The sequence below is a fragment of the Lynx canadensis genome, chromosome D3, assembly GCF_007474595.2.
Source record: "Lynx canadensis isolate LIC74 chromosome D3, mLynCan4.pri.v2, whole genome shotgun sequence".
In the NCBI taxonomy this organism is placed as follows: Eukaryota; Metazoa; Chordata; class Mammalia; order Carnivora; family Felidae; genus Lynx; species Lynx canadensis.
In genome coordinates, this window is record NC_044314.2 from 37,855,287 (window position 1) to 37,878,989 (window position 23,703).

General features: G+C 40.6%; 2 protein-coding genes across 4 annotated transcripts in view; one reads left to right on the forward strand and one right to left on the reverse strand.

The window, feature by feature from the left end:
* The window catches only part of LOC115498716, an 86,593-nt gene that overhangs the window by 50,899 nt on the left and 11,991 nt on the right, over positions 1-23,703 (forward strand). Inside the window, exon 12 of the mRNA XM_030292314.2 lies at positions 22,316-22,514. Within this exon, the coding sequence (XP_030148174.2) occupies positions 22,316-22,514 (199 nt within the window). The remainder of the gene's footprint in view (positions 1-22,315; positions 22,515-23,703) is intronic.
* LOC115528146 (zinc finger protein 271) lies at positions 251-23,260 on the reverse strand. Of its 3 annotated transcripts, XM_030336001.2 has the most exons (4): positions 23,136-23,260; positions 22,766-22,897; positions 13,109-13,340; positions 251-3,229 (listed from the first exon to the last, which is right to left on the reverse strand). In XM_030336001.2, exons 3-4 carry the CDS (start codon positions 13,206-13,208, stop codon positions 1,218-1,220), a joined length of 2,112 nt encoding a protein of 703 aa, XP_030191861.1. In that variant the 5' UTR covers positions 13,209-13,340; positions 22,766-22,897; positions 23,136-23,260; the 3' UTR covers positions 251-1,217. The 3 variants fall into 3 exon arrangements, with proteins under 3 accessions (XP_030191861.1, XP_030191862.1, XP_030191863.1); XM_030336002.1 differs by lacking the exons at positions 22,766-22,897; positions 23,136-23,260 and adding an exon at positions 13,976-14,058; XM_030336003.1 differs by lacking the exons at positions 22,766-22,897; positions 23,136-23,260 and adding an exon at positions 13,663-13,806.

Genomic DNA, 23,703 nt, shown 5'->3' on the forward strand with positions numbered 1-23,703 from the left:
TATCAACATGTATGTCAGAAATCAACAAACAGGGTCACGTGGGTGGCTCAGTTGGCTAAGCATCCCACTCTTGATTTTGGCTCAGGTCATCATCTTATGATTCATGGGATTAAGCCCCACGTGGGGCTTGGTTCCGAGTATGGAACTTGCTTGGGATTCTCTCTCTCTGCCTCCACCCACACCCTGCCTGCATGCCTGCTCTCAGACTCTCTTAAAATAAATAAACATTAAAAAAATAGTCTGATAAACGTTGCCACTTGAAAAAAATCAATGTCTTTTTATTTTTAGACAGAATATGCTATACAAATTAGTCATACTGGATATTACTTTAGCTCTCATTTTTGTTCAATCTATAGAGACAAGATACACATAGTGGAAGAGAAATCCTCACACTCTGACATATGGAACTCTTTTTTAAAAAAATTGTTTCACATATTTAGGAGCTGTGATTAAATGGTAGTGAAGAAGGATTTCAAACCAATCAAGTTTATGGGCTACATTAGTGAAAGCAAAACAAGTCCATATTTGCTGTGAATACTGCAGGAACTTGAAAAGTCATATGCATTAGGAAAACCAAAACTAGGCCAAAGAAAATTTTCTGAGAAAATGGGACACTGGAGTTATGTAGTTAATAAGTTTAATACCAGAATAGCATAGCATGTTCACACAGAGGGAATTTAATGACAGATAATTAACAGTAGCATAAGGTAGGACTCTTCCATTGTCAGGAGATAAATGGCATGCTGATCATCAGAATACATGCCAATTAAGATACGGAAGGGAATTCAGTTTTCCCTACATTCTCTAAGGTGACTTCTCGGATATGCAATAGGTAATTAGGGCTCTCTAAAGGTTTGAGATTATAACACTAGTACACTTCTTTCTGAGTTCTGACTGCACGCCCCATCACACTGATTTTTACAATATCTGATAAGGTTCTGCATTAATACTTATACATTTCTTTAATGATAAAACTCTTCCCTTGTGGACTGTATTTGAATAAAAGGCTAAAGGTTTTTTGTTTTTGTTTTTTTTTTTTTTTACATTTTAGCAGACAGAAATTCCTTTCCATTGTTGCTGACCTTCAGTAACATTTTTGTTCACATTGAAGCTTTTCCCAATTACAGGATTCCTCCTCAGAATTTTTAAATTTAGTTATGTCTCTCAGTGAAACTTTCATTGTAAAAATTATTTTCTGTCCAGTGGTTTTTTCCCCCTTACTGTAGCAAAAGAGTTGAGCATTGATTAAAACCTTTTTCATAATCATCAATAGCATTCCTAAGATTTTTTTCTGGTGTAGTGTCTCTGGTACTGAGTAAAGTTGGTGTATACTCCAAAGGTTTTCCCACATTCATCACATTTAGACTGTCTTCCCCAGAATGGACTATCTCGTGATCAATAAGATCAGAGAGCTGGCTAAAACTTCTGTTGCACTGACTACACCGGTGGGGTTTCTCCCCAGTGTGGATTCCCTGGTGTTCAGTAAGTTGAGTGCATGTGCTGAAGCCTTTCCCACATGCATCGCATTTATATGGCTTTTCACTAGCGTGGATTTTTTGATGGTTAATGAGATCAGAGCGCCGACTAAAGCTTTTGCCACACTGATCACATGAATATGGTTTTTCCCCAGTGTGGATCCTCTGATGTAGGATAAGAGCTGAGCACTGACTGAAAGCCTTTCCACATTCAAGACATTTATATGGTTTCTCCCCAGTGTGGATTCTCTGATGTTTGATGAGGTCTGAGTTCTGGCTGAAACTTTTGTTGCACTGTGGGCATGGGTACGGTTTTTCTCCCGTGTGAATTCTCTGATGAAGAATAAGGTCGGAACTCTGACTGAAGGCTTTCTCACAATGATCACAATGATAGGGCTTTTCCCCAGAGTGCACTCTCTGATGTTTAGTGAGGTCTGAGCTTTGACTAAAACTTTTACTGCACTGGTTACACCCGTACGGCTTCTCTCCAGTGTGTATTCTTTGATGTTTAACAAGGTCTGAACGACGACTAAAACTCTTAGGACAATCACTACATGGATAGGGTTTCTCTCCAGTGTGGATTCTCTGATGTAGAATAAGATTTGAGCTCTGACTAAAGGTTTTCCCACACTCATCACATTCATAGGGCTTTTCACCTGTATGAATTCTATGATGTTTAACAAGGTCTGATCTTCGGCTAAACATTTTACTGCACTGGCTACATGGGTAAGGTTTCTCTCCTGTGTGAATTCGCTGGTGATTCATAAGATCTGAAAGTCTACTGAAGGTTTTGCTACACTGATTACATGGATAGGGTTTCTCCCCAGTGTGAATTCTCTGATGCAGAATAAGGACTGAGCTCTGATTAAAAGCTTTACCGCACTCATTACATTTATAGGGTTTTTCTCCAGTGTGGATCCTTCGATGTTTAATAAGGTCTGAGTTCTGGCTGAAACTTTTGCTACACTGATTACATGGATATGGTTTCTCCCCAGTGTGGATTCTCTGATGCAGAATAAGATCTGAGCTCTGACTGAAGGCTTTTCCACACACATCACATTTATATGGTTTCTCTCCAGTGTGGATTCTTTGATGTTTAATAACATCAGAACTCTGACTAAAATGTTTGTTACACTGGTTACACGTGTAAGGCTTCTCTCCAGTATGGATTCTCTGATGCTTAACCAGGTCTGAGCGCTGGCTAAAGCTTTTAGTACAATGACTGCACTGATACGGTTTTTCTCCTGTATGGATTCTCTGATGGATAATAAGATCAGAACTCTGACTGAAGGCTTTCCCACATTCATCACATTTATAAGGTTTTTCACCAGTGTGGACCCTTTGATGTTTAATAAGGTCTGAGCTCCGACTGAAACTTTTAATACACCAAGTACACGGATAGGGTTTCTCCCCAGTATGAATTCTCTGATGCAGAACCAGAGCTGAGCTCACACTAAAGGCCTTTCCACACTTATCACATTCATAGGGTTTCTCCCAATGGGTTCTTCGATGCCTAATAAGGCCTGCACTCCAAGCAAAGCTTTGCCCACATTCATCACAGTTATGTTGTCTTCTGTTAAAGAGATTTTGATCCTTTTCATTTAATGTATCTCCAAATTCACAGAATCCTCTGCATTCAGAATCCTGGAGAACATCATTTCTGGGGTTGCCAGACTCTTCAGGCAATGGTTCAATTTTTGTTGTAATTTCCTCCTCTGAAGCCACCTCTCCAATCTTGGTCTTAGTCTCACCATCTAGAACAATAAAAAATCCAAATGGAATGTATTCTCCATAGTGTAAGAAAGTTTGAGGTGAAACAGATTTGTATTTACCTATAAAATGCCGTCACAAGACGGGAGTGCTCCAAAACACTGAAAATGACCCTCCGAAAGAGAAATTGGGAAGAATCAATAAGTAATGGCCCATAACAACCATTTATTGAAGTGTCTCACCCAGATATGTTCTGTATACGTCTGTCACAGGAGATCTGGGAATAGTGAAACCTAGTCATAGTAATTATGACAGTTTGACTAAATGAAAGCTAATACATAAGCAATTTATTAACATTAGGTAAGGTAAACAATGTGAAAGAATACTTGAGGGAGAGGGGGAAGGATGAAGAGGGGGAAGGAAGAAGAGGGGGAGGAGGCAGTGGCAGCCTGGCTGTCACTGGGAGGACCACCAACCAGGCAGATCAGAGGCTGCTACTAGGGGAAAGAAGGAACTATTGAAGTCCAGGAATGGTCAGGACAGAATCTTAAATTTTCAAAAATAGGTCTTTATAATCTCTCATCTCTTTTGTCCTGATTATTACAAGGAAGTGGCTAAGAAAGAGCCACATTCAGTAACCAGACTTCCTAAGTATAGTGTGTGAATCAGGAAAAGATCAAAAATCTCTTCTGAGTTGATTTTTGAGGAGGCCATTCCTAGGCTTAACAATATCAGATGTCTGTGACGGTAGGAGTTCCACTGAAATTCTTGACTATCAGTCCACTGTTAAATGGGGTTTACTATAAAAGGCACACAGTTGTCAGACTGCAAATGGTCTAGAGAGCTGAAAACACGACACAGATTAATTTCAAGGGCGAAAGTAAAAAATCTCAGGTCTCCAAGTAGAGGCTTCTTCCCTTTACCAGAGGCAAGGGCATTGGAAAAAGTTAAGTTTATGGGTAAATCTAAATGTGTACTGACTGACTTAAGCAACATGAACCTCTTACGGGGTTTACAATATATAGAGAATTAAAATACATGGCAAAAATAGCACAAGAGGAGGCAAGTCCATAAAACTAAAACATTATAAGATTTTTGGATTGTCCTAGAAATAGTACACTAAGATAAACTGTAATAAATCAAACGTATATGTTGTAATAGGTTTAAGGCAGCCTATTTCAACCAGGGTTCCATAAGAGAATAAAACAGAAAATAATTTGAATGACCATTTTCTTAATTCTCCCAAAGAAAGTTCACAGCTAGTACCATAATAGATATGCAGGAGAAACATCAGTACGTTGATTACAATGAATGCCCTAGAGCATTGGTGCTTAATTCTCACAGAATCACATCTGAAAAAGGCTGCTATGAGGTAACAATTAAATACAATAAAAGGATGTATAAACAGTAAGTTAATAGAGAAAAAATGGAAAAACAAAAAAACCTGATAATGTAAAATTAGGCAAAAGGAGAAAAAAAAAAAGAAACAAAAGATGGGATAAATAAAAACAAATAAGAAGATGACATATTTATTTTTTCCTTTTTAAAAAAAATGTTTACTTATTTTTCAGAGAGAGAGAGACAGAGAGCAAGCAGGGGAGGGGCAGAGATAGAGAGGGAGACAGAGAATCCCAAGCAGGCTCCATATCACCAGTGCAGAGCCCAATGCAGGGCTCAAATTCACAAACTGTGAGATCATGACCTGAGCTAAAACCAAGAGCTGAATGCTTAACTGAGATACCCAGGTGCCCCAAGAATATGGTATATTTAAATCCAAACATCAATTATGTGATATATAAATTAACAATTCCAATACAAAGGAAAGAAAAAGCAACAGCTAACACTATACTTAATGGTTAAACATTGAATGCTTTTCTCCTGGGAACAAGGGAGCAAAATAAGGATGACCTCTCTTACCACTCAACACTATACAATCTCTATTCAATATTGCTAGCCAATGCAACAAGACAAGAAAAATTGAGAGATACAAATAAAAAAAAAGTCACACTGTCTTTATTTATAGACTACACAATCATGTCTACAGAAAATACTAAAGTGTGTCAAAAAAGTTATATGTTGTACATGAGTTTATTGGAGCAATATACAAAACCCAACTGTATTTCAGTACATTAGATATGAACAATTAGAGCCTAAAATTAAGAACCTTTTCTTTGCAGTGGCGGGGGGGAGGTGGCGCCTGGGTGGCTCAGTTGGTTGAGCGTCCGACTTCAGCTCAGGTCATGACCTCACGGTTTGGGAGTTCAAGCCCTGCATTGGGCTCTGTGCTGACAGCTCAGAGACTGGAGCCTGCCTGCTTCAGATTCTGTGTCTCCCTCTCTCTCTGCCCCCCCCCCCATGCTCATGTTGTGTCTCTCTCTCCCTCTCTCTCTCTCTCTCAAAAATAAATAAACAGTAAAAAAAAAAAATTAAACACAAGTGGTTTTAATGCTTGTGTTCTCTTTAAAAACAAAAGAAAAAAAACTTTTTTAAAAGTAGGCTTCGCTCCCAACACAGAGTCCAATATGCTTGAGTTCATGACCCTGAGATCAAGAGTCAGACACTCAACCAACTGAGCCACCCAGGTGCCCCTAAAAACATTTTTTAACTGCACCAAAAATGAAATATTTGAAAATGAATTCAACAAAATAAGTGTGGTATCTTTATAATGAAAACTGCAAAACATTGCTGAGAGAAGTTAAAGACGACCTAATAAACAGAAATATATGCCATCACTTACGGAAAGATAGATTTAATATTGTTAAGATGATGGAATCATTCCCCAAATGATCTATAGATTCAATGCAACCCCAATCAAAACCTCAGCAGGCTTTTTTGTAGAAACTGACAAACTGATTATAAACTTCATGCACAGAAGAATCTAAACAATTTTGGAAAGGAAAAACAAAATTGGACAAGTTATGCTACCTGATTTCAAACTTTATTATAAGGCTACAGTAATCAAAGCAGTGCATAAGATCAGACATATCTATTAATATAAGACTGAGTCCATTAATAGTGGTGCCTGGGTGGCTCAGCTGGTTAAGTGTCTGACTTCAGATCATGATCTCATGGTTTGTGAGTTTGAGTGGCATCAGGCTCTCTGCTATCAGCATGTAGTCAATTTCGGATCCCCTGTCCCCCTCTCTCTTAACCCCTTCACTCCTCAAAAATAAATAAATACATAAACATAAAAAAAAAAAAAAAGACTGAGTCCATAAATAGATCCAAACATATATGTACAACTGATTCTCAACAAAGTTGCCACGACAATTCAATGGTAAAAGAACAGTCTCGTTTCAACAAAAAGTGTTAGAACTGAACAAGAACACAAATTAACCCTCTTTCCTTATGCTATACACAAAAATTAACTAGAAATGTAATATAAACCTAAATAGAAAATCTAAAACTATAAATCTTCTAGAAGAAAGCAAAGCATAGATGACCAAAGTTAATGCACAGACCTGTGAGTAAATAAATTTGTGTTGTTTAAGCCACACAGTCTGTGACACTTTGTTATGGCAGCTCTAGAAGACAAATAGAGCATGTTTTGAACTATATACATTTAAGGAATTGTATCACATATATTCTGTAACTTGCTTTTTTTGTTCAACATTATGTTTGGAAGATTCATCCATATTCATGTGTGTAGCTGTAGTCCATTCATGCTCACTACTATAGCGTGACATATACCACATTTTATTTACCCATTCTCCTTCAATGGACAGTAACATTTTGTTGTTTCAAGCAATGCTGATATGAATTTGCTGGTACATTTATCTCGATGCACATATTCAAGTGTTTCTCCAGGTTATATAAACTTAGGATCAGAATTTTGGGGTCTCATTGTTGAGTGTATGAGTTCACACTGCTCTATATTCTAACCAATATTAAGTCTATTCTCTCTCTTTTTTTTTAATGTTTATTTAATTTTGAGAGAGACAGAGCAGGAGTTGGGGAGGGGCAGAGACAGAGAGGGAGACACAGAATCTGAAGCAGGCTCCACGCTCTGAGCTGTCAGCAGAGCCTGATGCGGAGCTTGAACCCATGAACCATGAGATCATGACCTGAGCCGAAGTCGGACACTTAACCGACTGAGCCACCCAAGTGCCCCAAGTCTACTCTCTTTTTAATCCATTGCAATCAGGCTTTTATCTCCTTAACTCCATCAAAACTGCACTTACTAGAATTCCTAATAAGCTCTATCTTGACAAATCCAATTCTCAATCTTATTTTTTTGACATAGTTGATTACTCTCTTCTTGAAACATTTGTTTTCTTCTCACTAATATACCTTTCTTCTATTGTCCATACAACAGAGTGACCTTTATATGTTATTTTCATGCATAAATTGCTCGAATGGTTTCCTTTTACACTAGGAATAAATTCCATGTCCTTACTATGGCTTGAAAGTTCCATCTCGTCCTTTCTCTCTCTGTTCTCATTTCATTCCACAACTACCCCTATTTTCTGTCTATTCCAAACTGACCCTGTTCCTGCTACACCAAAAGGTCCCTGGCATTTGCTATTCCCTCTGCCTGAAAGCCCTCATAGGGCTTGTTCTTTTACTACACTTCTGTCTCTAACCAACTGTTATCACCTCAGAAAGGCACAATACTTGATAAGCCCTGCATTTTTGAGGCAACAAAGACCACAGTCGAATGTGCTGAAATAACTAATATGAGTAACTTGTAAGGTTGTTATTTTCGAGTGAGACTAGAGTAATAAAAGGCTCTGCAGAAGTCGAGGTTGCAATGCAAGTTGTCCTGTCACATGACTTTATTTATCAGGATAACCAATGGTATAAGAAGTGTCTGCAGCAGTCAGGCCTCTTGCAAGCCTCTAGAAGAGAACTATAGTGAAGTAAGGCCATACTCTCTTCTGTCAAAAACAATTTTCTAAGTGAAAGGCAGACCCTGGCTTGCACTTGGGCACTAATAGAGACTTCAATGCTTGAACACGGAGCACCAAATGACTATTACAAACTGACCATTGTGAACTAGTTATTTGATCCATCAAATCTGAAACTGGACACACAAATCAGCATTCCAGTATAAAAGCAAGTCTGGAAGACAAATTCTATGTGCTAGTGACCTGGGTTGCCGCAGTGCCTTTTCCTATTGCTCCACTACCCCTCTCCATTAGCTTACATTCATGGCCTGATGGGGATTCCCTCTTACCAGTTAACAGAGGAATAAAAAGTACAGAATTGGTATAGTTGGGCCTGACCAGCATGTGGACACTAGCTGAAAATGCATCTTTCACTTATTCCCTGACTCTGGAGTGACCTGAAACACACTGGTAAAGGCAAATCTTCCCAGTAGGCACAATTTCAGGTATACACCTGGTTGTCCATTTTCATGGAAGGCAATATAGCCTAAGATACATGCCTATAATGATTCAAGGATAGTGACTAATGGGTTATATAATTAGTTAGGTACCTCAAAGAATAAGACTGGAAGACTAGAAATAAGGATTCTGGAAGAAAATTATGAGGCTAGATCTCCTAGAATGGGCAAATAATGAATATACTTGTGCCCTGGGTAAATATTCACCAAAGGGCATTCTCTGTAAAAAGCCTCTCAATCAGATGGGCATAGTGATTCATGTTATGAATATCAATTAGCCTTTTTTTACTAATGCTTGCCCAATGGATTTATGTACAAAGTGGTCATGGCAGCAGGAATGGAGGCTATGCATGGGCTCAATAATATGGATGTCTGCTTATCAAGGCTGATATGCCTATCATTACAGCTATACACCCATGTAGCCATCTGCTGGGTCCAACACTGAGCCCCTAATAAGGTCCCTGGAGGGGAGCTAGCCAGCAACTAGGGGACAGATTCATCACACTTGACCCCTTCTATCACAAAGAGAGCAACAATTTGTTTTCAAAGGATTAAACAGACAGCCCAGATACAAATTACCATTGACTTAAAAGAATGTGTATTATTATCATGGTAATTCTATACAATATTGCCTCCAAATTAGTCATTTCACAGGGAAGGAAGTACACCAATAAGCTCATACACGTGTAATTCACAGGTCTTACCACATGTCCCATCACCCAGAAGTAAGTGGGTTTCAGTAATCGTGGATTGATTTACTGAAGGCTCAGTTACAGTTACCAGCCAGGCAACAACACCCGGATAAGTTTGGGGTACCGTCATACAGGATGCAATATATGCCTTAAACCAGAGAACAATAAACAGTGTTGCCTTCTCCATGGCCAGAATATATGGGTATAGGAGCTAAGGGTAGAGGAGTAGTAATAAATGTCTCTTCTTACTATATAACTAATAACCCACTTATATTATTTTTACTTTCTATTCCCCTAATCTTGGGTTTGATGGGCTTGGGGTTCTGGTTCTCAAAGAAGAAATACTTCTACCATGGAATAAAGTCATGATTTTGTCAAATTTGAATCTGAGACTGCCTCCTGGCCACTTTGGGCTCCTCATGCGGCTGAACCAACAGGGAGAGAAAGTGTCACTCTATTGGCCAGGATGACAGATACCAATTGCTACTGGGGAACTGGCTGCTGCTACATAGTAAGGGCAAGGAACAATAGGTCTAGGAGTCAGGGGATTCAGTGGAGGTGCTTCCAAGTTCTCTCATATCTAAAATGCCCAGTCAATGGTACACTGAAGTAATATGCAAGAGACAGGATCATCAAGGACTCAGATCATCCAGGAAAACAGGTTTCTGTTACTAAACTAGGTAAAGAACTCTGCCACTAAGATTCTGGTAGAGGGTAGAAGCAATATGGAATGGGTGATGTAAGAAGATAGTTTTGATTATCAGTTTTGGCTTTGTGAATAGCAAAAACTGTAGCAGTTACTTTAAGGTTATTATGCCTTTCCCTCCCTTTTCCTCAATACTTAATAGGAAAAGCACCGTGGCAGTAAAGTTTTATGTTTCATATGAGAATATAATTAAAACAATTTTTTTAATGTTTACTTATTTTTAAGAGGGAGAGAGACAGAGCTTGAGCAGGGGGAGGGGAGAGAGAGAGAGGGAGACACAAAATCTGAAGCAGGCTCCAGGCTCTGAGCTGTCAGCACAGAATGCGACATGGGCTCAAACCCACAAACCGTGAGATTATGACCTAATTGAAGTCGGCTGCTTAACCAACTGAGCCACCCAGGCACCCCTGATGGGAATATAATTTAATTACAAGTCAACCTGCAAAGAAATGGTAGCTTAAGAGACTGTTTTTCTGCTAAGTTTGGAACATAACCCAAACAAAGAACAAAAGTAAATATTATAGATTAAAAGGGGTGGACTGTAATGGGATATTCTCCTTTTGACCCTCTAGATTTACTGCTTACTTTGCTCTGTGCTCCAAGAGGTTGATACCAGTTTATGCACTGCAGCTCTTGGGGTTCTGTGTCCTCTGGCTTGCAGTTAGAGTTGGCCCAAAGTAGGAGGAGAATTGCAGAATGACCAGCTATCCTGGTTGTCCACAACACAGGGGGGTTCTTGGGATATAGGACTTTCAGTGCTAAATCCCAGGGAAACTGAGATCTAGCTCTTCACTCTACATCCAGAGTCTCTTCTTGCTGGGCCAGGAGCTGGAAGTAATGTGTTTCTTTGAGCAAAGGCCATGGCTCCTATTGGCAGCTCTACCTTACAAGTATACTCTCCAGGAACTGGTTAATTAGTCTCTCCCTTTGTAGCTTTAGGCCTAAAGGTAGCAATTGCTCCTCTTTTTTTTTTTTTTTTTTGGATCCCAAGGCTGTTCTCCATCCCTTGTTAATTTCTATAATACTGCCCATCCTCTTCATGGAACACTGGATTGCTGAATTTGTATTCAAACCACCTGTTTCCTGTTAGAATCCAGACTGATACATCCTGGTTTGTTTTCTTCATAACCATTATCACTATCTATACTCTATTTTTCATTCATTCATTCATTCATTCATTCATTCATTCATTGTTTCTCTCACCAGAATGTAAGCTCCTTGAGGGCAAAGACTTACCTTTTCAGTTCACTGCTATATGCCCAGCACTTATAATAGTGCCCACATAGAGTAACCCCTCAATAACTAATCATAGTATATGGTTAGTAACAATTAATAAGCTATAATCTGATTAATAAACATATATCAATAATAAGTATTTGTTGAATAGTTAAATTATTTGAAAGATACATTGACGTTAGCAGTGACTACCTCTAGATGCTGGAGTTGTAGGTTAATTTTTCTGTTTTGTGCCTTTCTATGTTTTATAAATGCACTTTATATAATTATATTACTCTATAGTAAAAAAAAAGTTATTTAAACACACTCTAAAAGTCACAAACACATACAATATGTATATTAATTTATGTGAAACTGAAAGTAGACCCAATTCTGCAGTGATTCTCAGGAAAAATGAGAGCTAGCTTCCTGAGAATAGATTCTTAAGGTAAGACAAGTACTAAACACAGAAGAAACAAAGTAAAATAGAGATACTTCAAAACTATAAAGAGGCAGAAGATCTAGAGTAAAAGAAAATGACAATAGAAGGTGAATTTCACAGGCCAAAGCGCAGCAATGGGAGAACCAAAATCAGCAGCAAAATACGATGCGGAAATGAGATGCTCCAAATGCCCATACCCTTGTGCAGTTCTCTTCCACAATGACTCTGGAACTGGTCATGTGATTTGCTTTGGTCATTATAACTTCAGTATAACACAAAAATAGGTTAGAAAAGTGCTTATGCATCCCAGGGCTTTCCCTCTCTCTGTATGGGAGACTGGCTGCCCTGTGAAAAAGTCTGGGCTAGCCTGCTGCAGATACATGACTCAAGCCATACCCGGCACTAATAGCCAGACATATATGATTGATACCAACTCAGACCCTGGCCCTAGCTGAGCCACTAGATGACTGCATGAGTGATCCCAGACAACCAGGAGAAAAACTGCCCAGCTGAACCCAGCCTAAATTGACGACCTACAGAACCATAAGAAAACATGGTTGAAAAATGTCTGATGTTTTGGGGCCCCTGGGTAGCTCAGTCAGTTAAGCGTCTGACTTCAGCTCAGGTCATGATCTCCTGGTTAGTGAGTTCAAACCCCGCTTCCGGCTGTGTGCCGTCAGCACGGAGGCCGCTTCTGATTCTCTGTCCCTCTCTCTCTCTCTGCCTGTCCCTCACTCTCATGTGTGGGGGGGGGGCAGGGGGGGGAATGTGTGCACGCACGCATGCATGTGCTCTCTCTCAAAAATAAATAAACATTTAAAAAAAAGTCTCATGTTTTAGGTCGCTAAGTTTTGAGGTTCTTTATTATGTGGTAATAGACACAATCCTCAAAATAACCTCCAAAGTATGAGTTATTATATACTTATAAAATGAGGAAACAGAATGATGACAAAGCTAGTATTTGAATCCAGGCTATCAGACTTCCAAACTTTAAACTATGCCACTACAACACATAAAAAGGATGACTTGAAAAGATTTTTTATAGTGTTCATTTATTTTTCAGAAAGAGACAGAGAGGGGCAGAGAGAGAGGGAGCCACACAATGGGAAGCAGGCTCCAGGCCCTGAGCTGGCAGCAGTTTGGGGCTCGAACTCACAAGCCAGGAGATCATGACCTGAGCTGAAGTCGGACGCTTAACTGACGGAACCACCCAGGCGCCCCATAGAAGATTTTAAAGGGAAAATATCAAACACTGATAGATTGGTGATAAGGTGGTTAGAATGGGAAAATGGCTAACTCTGGGGATATAAGGAGAGGAGGGAATTCCATGAGAATTTGATTGCTAAAATTCACAGTAAAGCCATGTGACTGTGCTTGCAGCACTAAAGAGATAGTAGTGCCTAATATCGTGAGGGGTAGGCAGTGAAGAACACCAATAGCACTTGAAAAAGCTAACACAGCCCCAGTAACAACCCTCCCCACCACCTGAAACCATTAAGAAAGATATAACACACGGCTTCTCACCTGACAGAAGGCGGTGTTCTTGAGATTCATAATTGAAGTGGATCTCCATGGGCTGCAACGGGCCACTTACCACCTCAGGCAGCAACTGGAGGATTACCATTTCCTTAGTAAGCTTTTCTTGTCCACATAGGAGTCTGAAGCCTGGAAGCAACTGGGCACCACTGGGTTTGGAAGGGAATCATGGTGGAGACTGGAGATAAAGTTTCTGAGACTAGACCACCAGAAACATCCCCTAGATGTAAAAGAAGTGAGGGAGAAAACAAAATCTCATTTAATCTCCACGAGCTTTTCTCACTAAGTTTCCTCCCTCATCATCCTAGAGTCAGGCATTCTTTGGATATGTGTACTCCATTCCAAGTCTAAAAACCTTCCAACATAAGTGGAGGTTAATGCTACTGAAATAAGGGCATCCTGGAAAGATAAGGCAGGGGAGGGAATTAAAACTTTTGTTCCAGCGGTTAACACTGTATTGGGTGCCTTTATCATACCGAACTGACTACTAATCCCTCATCATTATGTTTTTCTTTCCCTCTTTCCCTTCTTCCATCACTCACACGTGCAGGTTTCTCTTTCCCTGGCACGCTCGTCTGATCTGCGTGAATGCATCCCCTTCCTGATTTCCACTTGCCCCCAAAGTTTCTGGTGTTCATTCAGGTGAACGCAAAGCCGAGGCGCTGACCGGATACCCAAAGCACACTAGGCCAAGGAACCACCGAGCCCAGGAGCTGCGCCTGGGGGCGATCCCGGCGGCCTAGACTCTCCAAGGACTCAAGAAAACACACAAGGCTCCCTGGTGGCGCTGCAAGGTAGCACAGCAGGCGAGATCACCCGAGATCCCCGGCCCCCGCGACCTGACACCACCCATACCTTGACTTGTTCTCCAGGTCACTGTCAAGCCTCACAGGCTGCGAACCCGCCATCGCCGCGTCCGCTCTAGGAATCTGGGAGGATTGCTCAGCTCTATGGCGCGGAGCCTCGCACGTGAGCACACGCAAGGGGGCGGCGGCCACGGCGGCGGGTCGGATGGTGTTTGCCGAGCGTTAACCCGTGAATCTCCGCGAAGCTGACCTCAGCGGAGCTGTAGCTAGCGACCTGGTGAGCCAGCGACAGGTACCTTGCTGGCCTATCTGTCGGTTCTTGACGTGAATGTCGAAACACCTTTCAGGAAAACTCTCTGGGGCAGGGTGGGTTTTCTGACTACATAATAATGAGTTATTATCTTATTCTTTTTGAATCCCCACTCCACCTTCCTTTCATATTTGCTGGTGTGCTTCCATTCTAACTTTCTACCTGTCCTCTCTGTTTTTTTTCCGCAGAACAGTGGCATGCCTCCAAACAATTTGGAAGCCTTGTCAAAATACTTTTTATTGGACCTCACCCTCAGAGTTTACCACTCAGTAGGTCTGGGGTGGGAGCCCAGGTTCAGGTGCTTTTGTTGTTGGCTCTGGGACCACACTTTGAGAACCATTGCCCTAAAAATAAGGAATGCTCAGCAATTCCCAAATTGCTGGGAAGCTGGATTTTCATAAACTTTGCCATCAAGGAAGGCCACAGGGTCTGTTTCTAAATGGCTTACTTAAGACGAAATTTAAAAATATGTGAAGACAAATGAAAATGAAAACACAATAGTCCCAAAATCTTTGGGATGCAGCAAAAGCTGTTGTAAGAGGGAAGTTTATAGCAATACAAGTCTACTTCAAGAAGCAAGAAGAATCTCAAATAACCTAATCTTACACCTACAGGAACTAAAAAAAGAACAAACCAAAATCAAAACCAGTAGAAGGAAGGATATAATAAAGACTAGAGTAGAAATAAATGAACTAGAAACTAAACAGTTTTCTTGCCAGTACAGTCCTCATTGTGGCTAAAGGATCAGGGTGAGAAGAAGGACCTGAAATTTGGGGGGATGGGGTGGGGTGCATATCATGATAGGAAAGAATATTGTTGTGTCCTTGGAAATATCTTGGGAAGTAAGGGGGGATTAGGAGAAGGATTGAGACATGTGATTTAGGTTGAGATGTTGGGAAGACGAGGTACAGATTTGAGAAAGTGGTGGCTGGCTGAAATGATGGTTGAGGTGGAAGTAGAGGTCTTTCTGTCCCAGCTCAAGACCCTCTTCTGATCTCTGAAATCTTAGGGGTGTACAAATTGAGGCCCTGATATCCCTGTAAATAACTTGTTTAGGTCCAGCCCTCCCAAGAAAGGAGTGTAGATACTTTTTTAAAAACCAGTTTTATGTGATATAACAGACATATAACGATCATCAAATATTTCGGGTAGACAATTTGATAAGTTTTGTCATATGTATACAGTAGTGAAACCATCACCACAGTCAAAATAGTGAACACAACCAGCAACCCAAAAAGTTTCCTTCTATCTTTAGTATCTCCTCCCTTTCTTCCCACAGCTCCCAACCATTGTTCTGCTTTGTGTTACTATAGATTAGTTTGCATGTTTTAGAGATTTATTTAAATGGAATTATACAGAATGCACTCTTTTTTTGGTCAGACTTCTTTCACTGAGCATTATTACGAGATCTATGTTACTGTGTGTATTAGTAGTCCATTCCTTTTTGTTGCTAAATAATATTCCATTGTTATTTATTTATCCCCTCATTTATTTATCCACTCATGACTTGATGGGAATTGGGTATTTCCAGTTTTTTACTATTACAAATAAAGGTGCTACAAACATTGGTGTCCAAGACTTTACATGGACATATACTTTTTTCTTTCATGGTAGTTGTATGTTTAACATTTTAAGAAACTGCTACACTGTTTGTCAGAGTGGCTGAATTGTTTTTCATTCCCACCAGCAGTATATGAGAATACCATAGTTGACATACTACTTTTGAAAGGTTTTTAGTAAAAGAGAATGAGAAAGAGGTTAACCAGAGGTTAATTCTTATGTGCAAAGTTAAGGGTTTTGTTAATTTTTTACATGGAAATGATCATGTGAACATAGACTTTGTGAGCATTTAACCAAGGAAATCAAACTTTTTTTCAGATTGTGCTAGATTTGTTGCCTTGTGGAGTCTTACCAAAGATGCATTCTGAGGCTAAGAAGCCAGCTTGGAATCTAACAGTTTGATCAGTCAGCCAGAACAACCCTAGACCCAGTTGTGGTCCACACCAGCTGACACTGAAGAGGTTCCTCTCAGTAAGGTAAAAAGAATTCAAAGGTTTCCAAAGAGATCAGGAGTGATAATGCAGGCATGGGAAATGATATGAGATTCTCAAGAATAGAACTGATAGCTCACCCACCAGTATTCTACCTGATTTCTGTTTCCTATTACATTTCTTCTTGCGGGAAACTAGGCCAAACTAACATATGTCTGATTTAGGCATAGGTTCTACAGTAGTGGTTCTTAATCCTTTTTGGATAATATGACTACTTTGAGAATATGATAAAAACTATAGACCTCTTCTTCAGAAAGTTGAACATCAAGACCTACATGTGAACTTTTGCTTATCATGTGTTATATTGTATGAGAAATTAATTTCCTTTAGACTGTATAATCAGTCTTCACAAATACTTAATTTTAATCTAAAAATTAATCTCTAGGTCCAGGTAAACAAGGGAAATAAATCCAAATTGTGAAGCCAAATGAAAAAAATTGACTTTCCTTTTTGTCAAATAAAGATTAACAAGTAGACTGCTCCTGTTTTGTGAATGATATATCTAAATTATGGACAATCCAATGTCTTTGAAATGCTAATATGCATTCCAATTGACTGTGACTTTTTAAAAACAGAACCCATGCTGAAAACTGAGATTCAGAAAGTGAAATAATGGCCAATATAATCAGTTTCCAACGTTCACTTTGACAGAGATGCATAGGCTTGTATCAGAAACACCAAAACTCCCCAAGACCTCTAGAGTTGAATTCAAATCAGATCATTTCTTTTCAGTCAGTGAGGTCACTGGCATCAGTTTGAAGTCTTCAACTAAAAAACCAAGTCACAGAAGTTTGAACGACTCTTCGTTTGTACTTAACATTGTTGTGGGTTGAATTGTGTTCCCCCATCTCCAAAGATATGTTTAAATCCTAACCACTAGTACCTGTTTTTTTTTTTAAATTCTTTTAATGTTTATTTATTTTTGAGAGACAGAGAGACAGAGCATGAACGGAGGAGGGGCAGAGAGAGAGGGAGACACAGAATCCGAAGCAGGCTCCAGGCTCCGAGCTGTCAGCACAGAGCCTGACGCGGGGCTCGAACTCACAAACCACGAGATCACGACCTGAGCCGAAGCCGGACGCTTAACCGACTGAGCCACCCAGGCGCCCCCACTAGTACCTGTTAATGTGACTTTATTTATAAATAGGGTCTTTGCAGATGTAATCAAGTTAAGATGAGATCATACTGGATTAAGGTGGGTCCTAATCCACCAACTGGAGTCTTTATAAGAAAAGGTAAGTTCAGACTCACAGGAGACTCACAGAAGGGAGAAGAGACCATGTGAATGTGAAGGCAGACATTAAAGTGATGCATCTACAAGGCAAAGAGCACCAAGGACTGCCAAAAACTGCCAGAAGTTTGGAAATAGGCATGAACCTTAGAACCTTCACAAGGAGCATGGTCCTGCCAGCACGTTGATTTTGGATTTACAACCTCCAGACTGTGAGAAAATAAAGTTCTGTGGTATTAAGCCACTCTGTTACACCAGAAGTGAGGTGCTGCTTTAACAAATACCTAAAAATGTTGATGTGGCTTTGGAGTTGGGTAATGACTAGAAGCTGGAAGAGTTTTCAGGCTCATGATAGAAAAGACCTACATTGCCTTGAAGAGATTGTTGGTAGAAATATGGATGTTAAAGGTGACTCTGGCAAGGACTTGGAAGGAAGGGAAAAGGATAGTAGAGCAGTGTTCTTTCATCTTAGAGAATACATATATTGTCATGAAGAGAATTTTCCTAGAAATATTGAATATTCAATACACTCCTGATGAGGTATCAGACAAAAATGAAGAAAATATTATTGGAATCTGGAGAAAAGGTGACACTTATTGCAAAGTTAGCAGAAACTTGGCTGAATCATGTTCTACTGTTGAGTGGAAAATAGAACTTGTAAGTGATGAACTTGGATTTTTAGACAAGGAGCTTTCCAAGCAAAGTATGAAAGATGTGTTCTGGTTTTTCCTTGTTGATTATAGTAAAATGTGAGAGGAAAGAGATAAATTGAGAATGGAACTGTTAAGCAAAAAAGGAATCAGTACTTGATAATTTAGAAAATTTCCCAGCCTATCCTTGCTCTGAAGACAAAGCCATGAATGTAGCTAGAAAACTTTTGGTGGAGAGGACTGGGTGTATGACTCATGGTTCCAATCAACTATCTCAACAGAAACCAGAAACAGAAATGGGGTTATCCAGGAAGGATCTGTGGAGAACCCCTGCATATAACTGTGGGATCCCCTTGATATCCACAGAAGACCAGCATGGTTTTTGAGAATGTTGTATCACCAGAAATACTGCCAGCTTGGACTGAATCAGACAGAGACAGGACAAAATGAAGGAAGCCTGTCAGATTTCTAGGATTCTACATGTAGGAAATGAGGTACCAAGTGAGGGGTTCCACTTCTGAGGGCTGAGAGACCAGAGCCACCTCAAATGAGAGGGGCTGATGAAGCTTCCATTGTCGCAAGGGGCATACAAGCAACAGGGTAATTTGGAAACTCTACAAATATTTGGAAATTAAATAGCCCATATCTAAATAACCTGTGCTTCAAAGAAGAAATCACAAAGGAAATTAGAAAATATTTTAAACTCAGGGCGCCTGAGTGGGTGGCTCAGTTGGTTGATCATTCAACAGTTGATTTTGGCTCAGGTCATGATCTCAGGGTTGTGGGACTGAGTCCCAAAGACGGGCTCCATGCTGAGTGTGGAGCCTGCTTGGGTCTGTCTGTCTGTCTGTCTCTCTCCCTCCCTCCTCCTGCCCCTATCTCACATGTGTGTGTGTGCTCTCTCATTCTCTAAAAAATATATAGATAGATAAATATATATTTATCCATATAGATAAATATATAAATATATATATCATTCTTTAAAATGTTTATGTAAACATAAATATATATATATTTTAACTGAATGAAAGTAAAATGCAACATATAAAATTTTATGAGATGCATCCAAAGCAGCATGTAGAGAAAAATTTATAGCCTTAAAATGCCTAGGTTGCCATGCCTGGATGGCTCAGTTGGTTAAGCGTCTGACTTCTGCTCAAGCTATGATTTTGAGGATCATGAGTTCAAGCCACGCGTCTGGCTTTGTGCTGACAGCTCAGAGCCTGGAGCCTGTTTCGGATTCTGTGTCTCCCTCTCTCTCTCTGCCCCTCCCTGGCTCATGTTCTGTCTCTCTCTCTCTTTCAAAAATAAATAAATATTTTAAAAAATTAAAATAAAATGCCTATGTAGGAAGAAAATCTCGTGTCAATAATCTAAGTTTCCACCTTAAGAAACTTGAAAATAGGCAGTAAACTTAACAACAAAAAAGCAGAAGGAAGGAATTAATAATGATTAGAGTAGTAATTACTGAAATAGAAAACAGAAAAATAATAAAGAAATATCAATGAACCCAAAATTTTGTTCTTTGAAAATATAAGCAAAAATTGACAAACCTTTAATAGACTGACCAAGAAAAAAAGAGAGAGATTAACAAAAGCAGAGAAGAGGGGACATCACTACCAACTCGGTAATAATTTAAAAGAATATAAGGGAATACTATGAATAACTTCATGCCAACATATTACACAACATAAGTGTCATGGACAAATTAGTTGAAATATACAAATTACTAAAACTGAGAAAGAAATAGAAGATGTGAATAAATGTATGAAAAGTAAATAAATTGAGTTAATAATAAAAAACTTTCTAACAAAGAAAAGCAAAGGCCCAGTAAATTCTATCAAACATTTAAAGAATACCAGTCTTTCACAATCTCTCCCAGAAAATAGAGAGGGCCAGTAATTACTCTGATGTCAAAGCAGACAAAGATATCACAGGAAAAGAAAGTGATCTGGAAAAGAAAACAGACCAATATCTCTAACAATATAGACACAAAAGTCCTCAATAAAATATTAGCAAATTAACTTCATTAATACATAAAAAAGAATTATACACTGCGATTCAGTGTGTACCAGTGTAAACCAACCTAGTAGGTTGGTTTAACATGCCAAAATTATATAGAGATTTAAATACCTCACTTTCAATAATGTTCATCAATAATAGAATGAATGGATATTGGTATAATCCTACAATATTATTAGAAATAAAAATGTATGGCATACATCTGCACAAAACAATATGAATGGATTTCACAATGTTGGAAGAAGACTGACTTTAAAAAGTACATATTGAATTCCATTTATATACAGTAGAAGAAGAGGCAAAACCAACCTATCATGTTCAGAGTTCAGTGTAGTGGCTATCTTTCAGGGCTAGGGGAGGGTGGGGACTTGAGAGCACAGGGGGTACTTATGAAGACCGATAATATTGTTTCTTTGCTGAGTGCTGGAACAGGAGGAGGTTCCGTTTGTGAAAATTCAACAAACTGTATGTACACTTATTTACTTATAAAATCAGCATTACTAACCAATACTGTTTGGCTATTCTGCATTCAGAGCATCAAAAAACAAAGACCAAAATGCACCATTTTTTATTATAATGCTTCATCTTATTTTCTGAGACAACTTCACCTATCTGGTATCATTCTCTCCCCATCAGCTATGTATCTCTCTTTTCTTCTATCTTCAATTTTTCTTCCTACTCACATTTTACCTTTTTTCGACAAATTAGATCTCTAGTATCTTTAAAAAACAGACATCTTTCAATCTTGTTGTCTAGTCCAACCAAGTGTCCTTTCTTGTCCCTTCGTGCACGACCACATTTCTCAAAGAAACTATTACCTATTTTCAGTGTCTTATCATACACTTCTTAACCCCTGGCAAGTACATTCCACAGGTAATCTCTCTCCAGCCCTTCTTTTGCCCCTCCCCTTAATAACACCATCACCTGGGGTGCCTGGGTGGCTCAGTCGGTTAAGCGCCCGACTTAAGCTCAGGTCATGATTTCATGGTTTGTGAGTTAAAGCCCCACATCCGGCTCTGTGCTGACAGGCTCAGAGCCTGGAGCCTGTTTTGGATTCTGTGTCTCCCTCTCTCTCTGACCCTCCTCTGCTCCTGCTCTGTCTCTGTCTCTCAAAAATAACTAAAATGTTAAAAAAAAAAAACCCAAAAAACCCACATTGCTTAAAAAAAAAAAAAAAAAAAAACCAGCATCACCTGAATTCTCACCTCCTCCAGCTCTCTGCCCCATCTGCTAGTAACCTGTTCTCTCTCCTGAAACTCTCGCTTGACTTTTATGATGTTTGAACCATCTGGGCTCTTCTCTTCTGAGAAGCTCCTCTTTATATGTTCTTGCTCTTCCCACCCCCACACACTGGTATTTTATCATTCCCTGTTTATTTTCCCGTAAGATCTCCCTTGGCGATGTCATCCCCTTCTCTATCTTCAATCATATTTTCAGATACTAGCAAATCCTGCTAAGTTCATGTTTCCAAATGCCTGTTTTCTTTTTCTTACCTGTTTTGCCCTTTAATCCACTCTACTACGTAAGATACCTCCCCAAAGTATAATTCAGGCCTTGTCACGTGTAAACGGCTTGCACTGATTACTAAATGCATTCCAAATTCCCGAGTGGCATTTGAAACTCTCGAAACGTGACACCACTGTATCCTTCAGCCTAGGTTCCAGCCAACTAAGATGCTGGGCTAATTCCCCAGCATGCCCTGAACTTCCCATTGCGGTGCTCTGCCTCTGGCCACTCCTCTAAGTCAACATTTTAGTCGTTAGACAAGACTCAGCTTGAGTAACGCCTTCTATGAGAAAATTATTCTCACTCTTCTGCTCCGTGATGGCCCTGCACGCCCCTGCCCACGACGGCAGGGTCGATTCTCCGCTTTGCACCCTCGCCAAGCCTGGGCTGAGCCCTTCCCCTCCGTCCCCACGCACTCCACCCCGAACTGTCCAGAACTGGCACTGAAGGCAGGCGTTTGTGGTGTACGAATGTGGTCATGTCTTCCTCTTCCCCAAATGTACAGATGGAAGGTTCTATTTTTATATCCTTGGAGATAAAGCTCTCTCTCTTCCTGTATTTCTTTTTTCTTCTCTCCGTCGCCTGTCAACCATTTTGAAGCGGGGCTGTGGGGGCCCAGGTCCCCCGCAGAGGCGCACTCCTCCCTGGCTTCGCATCCCTCTTCCCAAGCCTCCGCGCGGCGCGCCCGCCACCGAGCTGCAAATATGCAGTCCTCCCGGCTTCCTAGAGGGGTGCGCCCGCTCCCACTTCCGGCGCGCGCCGCCCGAGGCCGTTCTGCTCCCTCCTTGGGGTCTGTCCCGCAGCCCGCCGAGCGAAGGGTGAGTGAGGCGGTCCGGCAGCGCGGCCCCGGGTGCTTCCCAAACCGCCCCCGTCCGGCCTCTGCCCTCCCCGCCGCTTTGCCTCAGCCTGGCCGTGACACAGGCAGAGCCTGCGGCCGTACCAGATGGCCGCCCCACCTCGACGCTTCCGTCCGTCCGCGCATCCGTCAGTCGGGCCATTTCTTCACGCATTTGTTCGTTTGCCTGCCCATCCACCCGCCCTAGTGCCCTTTGACTTCACAAGCACTTACCGTGCTCCGCCGTGTGCCAGGCCACGGGTTGAGGAGTCGGAGATAAACTGATGGAATCTTTCCTCCCACTTCTCATGCGGCCAGAGCTCGCTCTTGAGTCAGATCTCAGCTGACCGTCTTGACTTCCCCAGTCTAGGTTAGATAGATTCTTTGTCAGTCACCTTCAGAGCCCTTTCTACTTTCCCCTTTGTAATTCTTATCACGGAATTATGCGTCCTTTCTGTTTAACGTCTGCCTCCCTACTAAAATTTTAAGTTCTGTAATGGCAAGGACACGGTCTTATTTATAATTCTTTGCTCAGTGCCTAGCGCAGTGCCTGCACAAAGTAAGCATTCTGTATTGTTGAAGAAATGTGTGGGAAAACACAGACCTCCTGGAAGGGGCCGTTGGTTTGGTGGAGAAGGCAGATGTGAAAAGGCAGTTCAACAGAGTACATATCTAAGAGTATGGACTCTGGAGTCAGACCGTTTTGTTTCAGAACAGTCCAGATTTCATCACTTCCAAACCATGTGACCTGAGACAAATTAAGTAACATCAGTTTCTGTTCAGTTAAACAGTAGAATCTAGACCATAAAGGACTGTGAAGATGAAATGAACAGGTAGACAGTGCTTGATTCTACAATAAAAACTCAGTGTTTTTTGTTACCATATAGTAAGCAAACAATGCAGATACATTATAGTAACAGCCATGCTGTAACAAGCAGTTTTGTCCAAAAGTGCCCTGGAGGTCCTTGAGTTGCTTGGACTAAGAGCTAGCTTGGACCAGGATCTCTCCTCCCAGAGGGAAGGGCCCTATCTAAGCTTCCAGCCCTCTCCATAGGGGTTCCCTAGACAATTGTGTCAACACTGGCACTTAATAAACATAGGTCAACCAAACAGTGGACCTATGGCCCCCAATGACAAGGCTGCTTTCTTAACATTGACACTGAGAAGTTAGA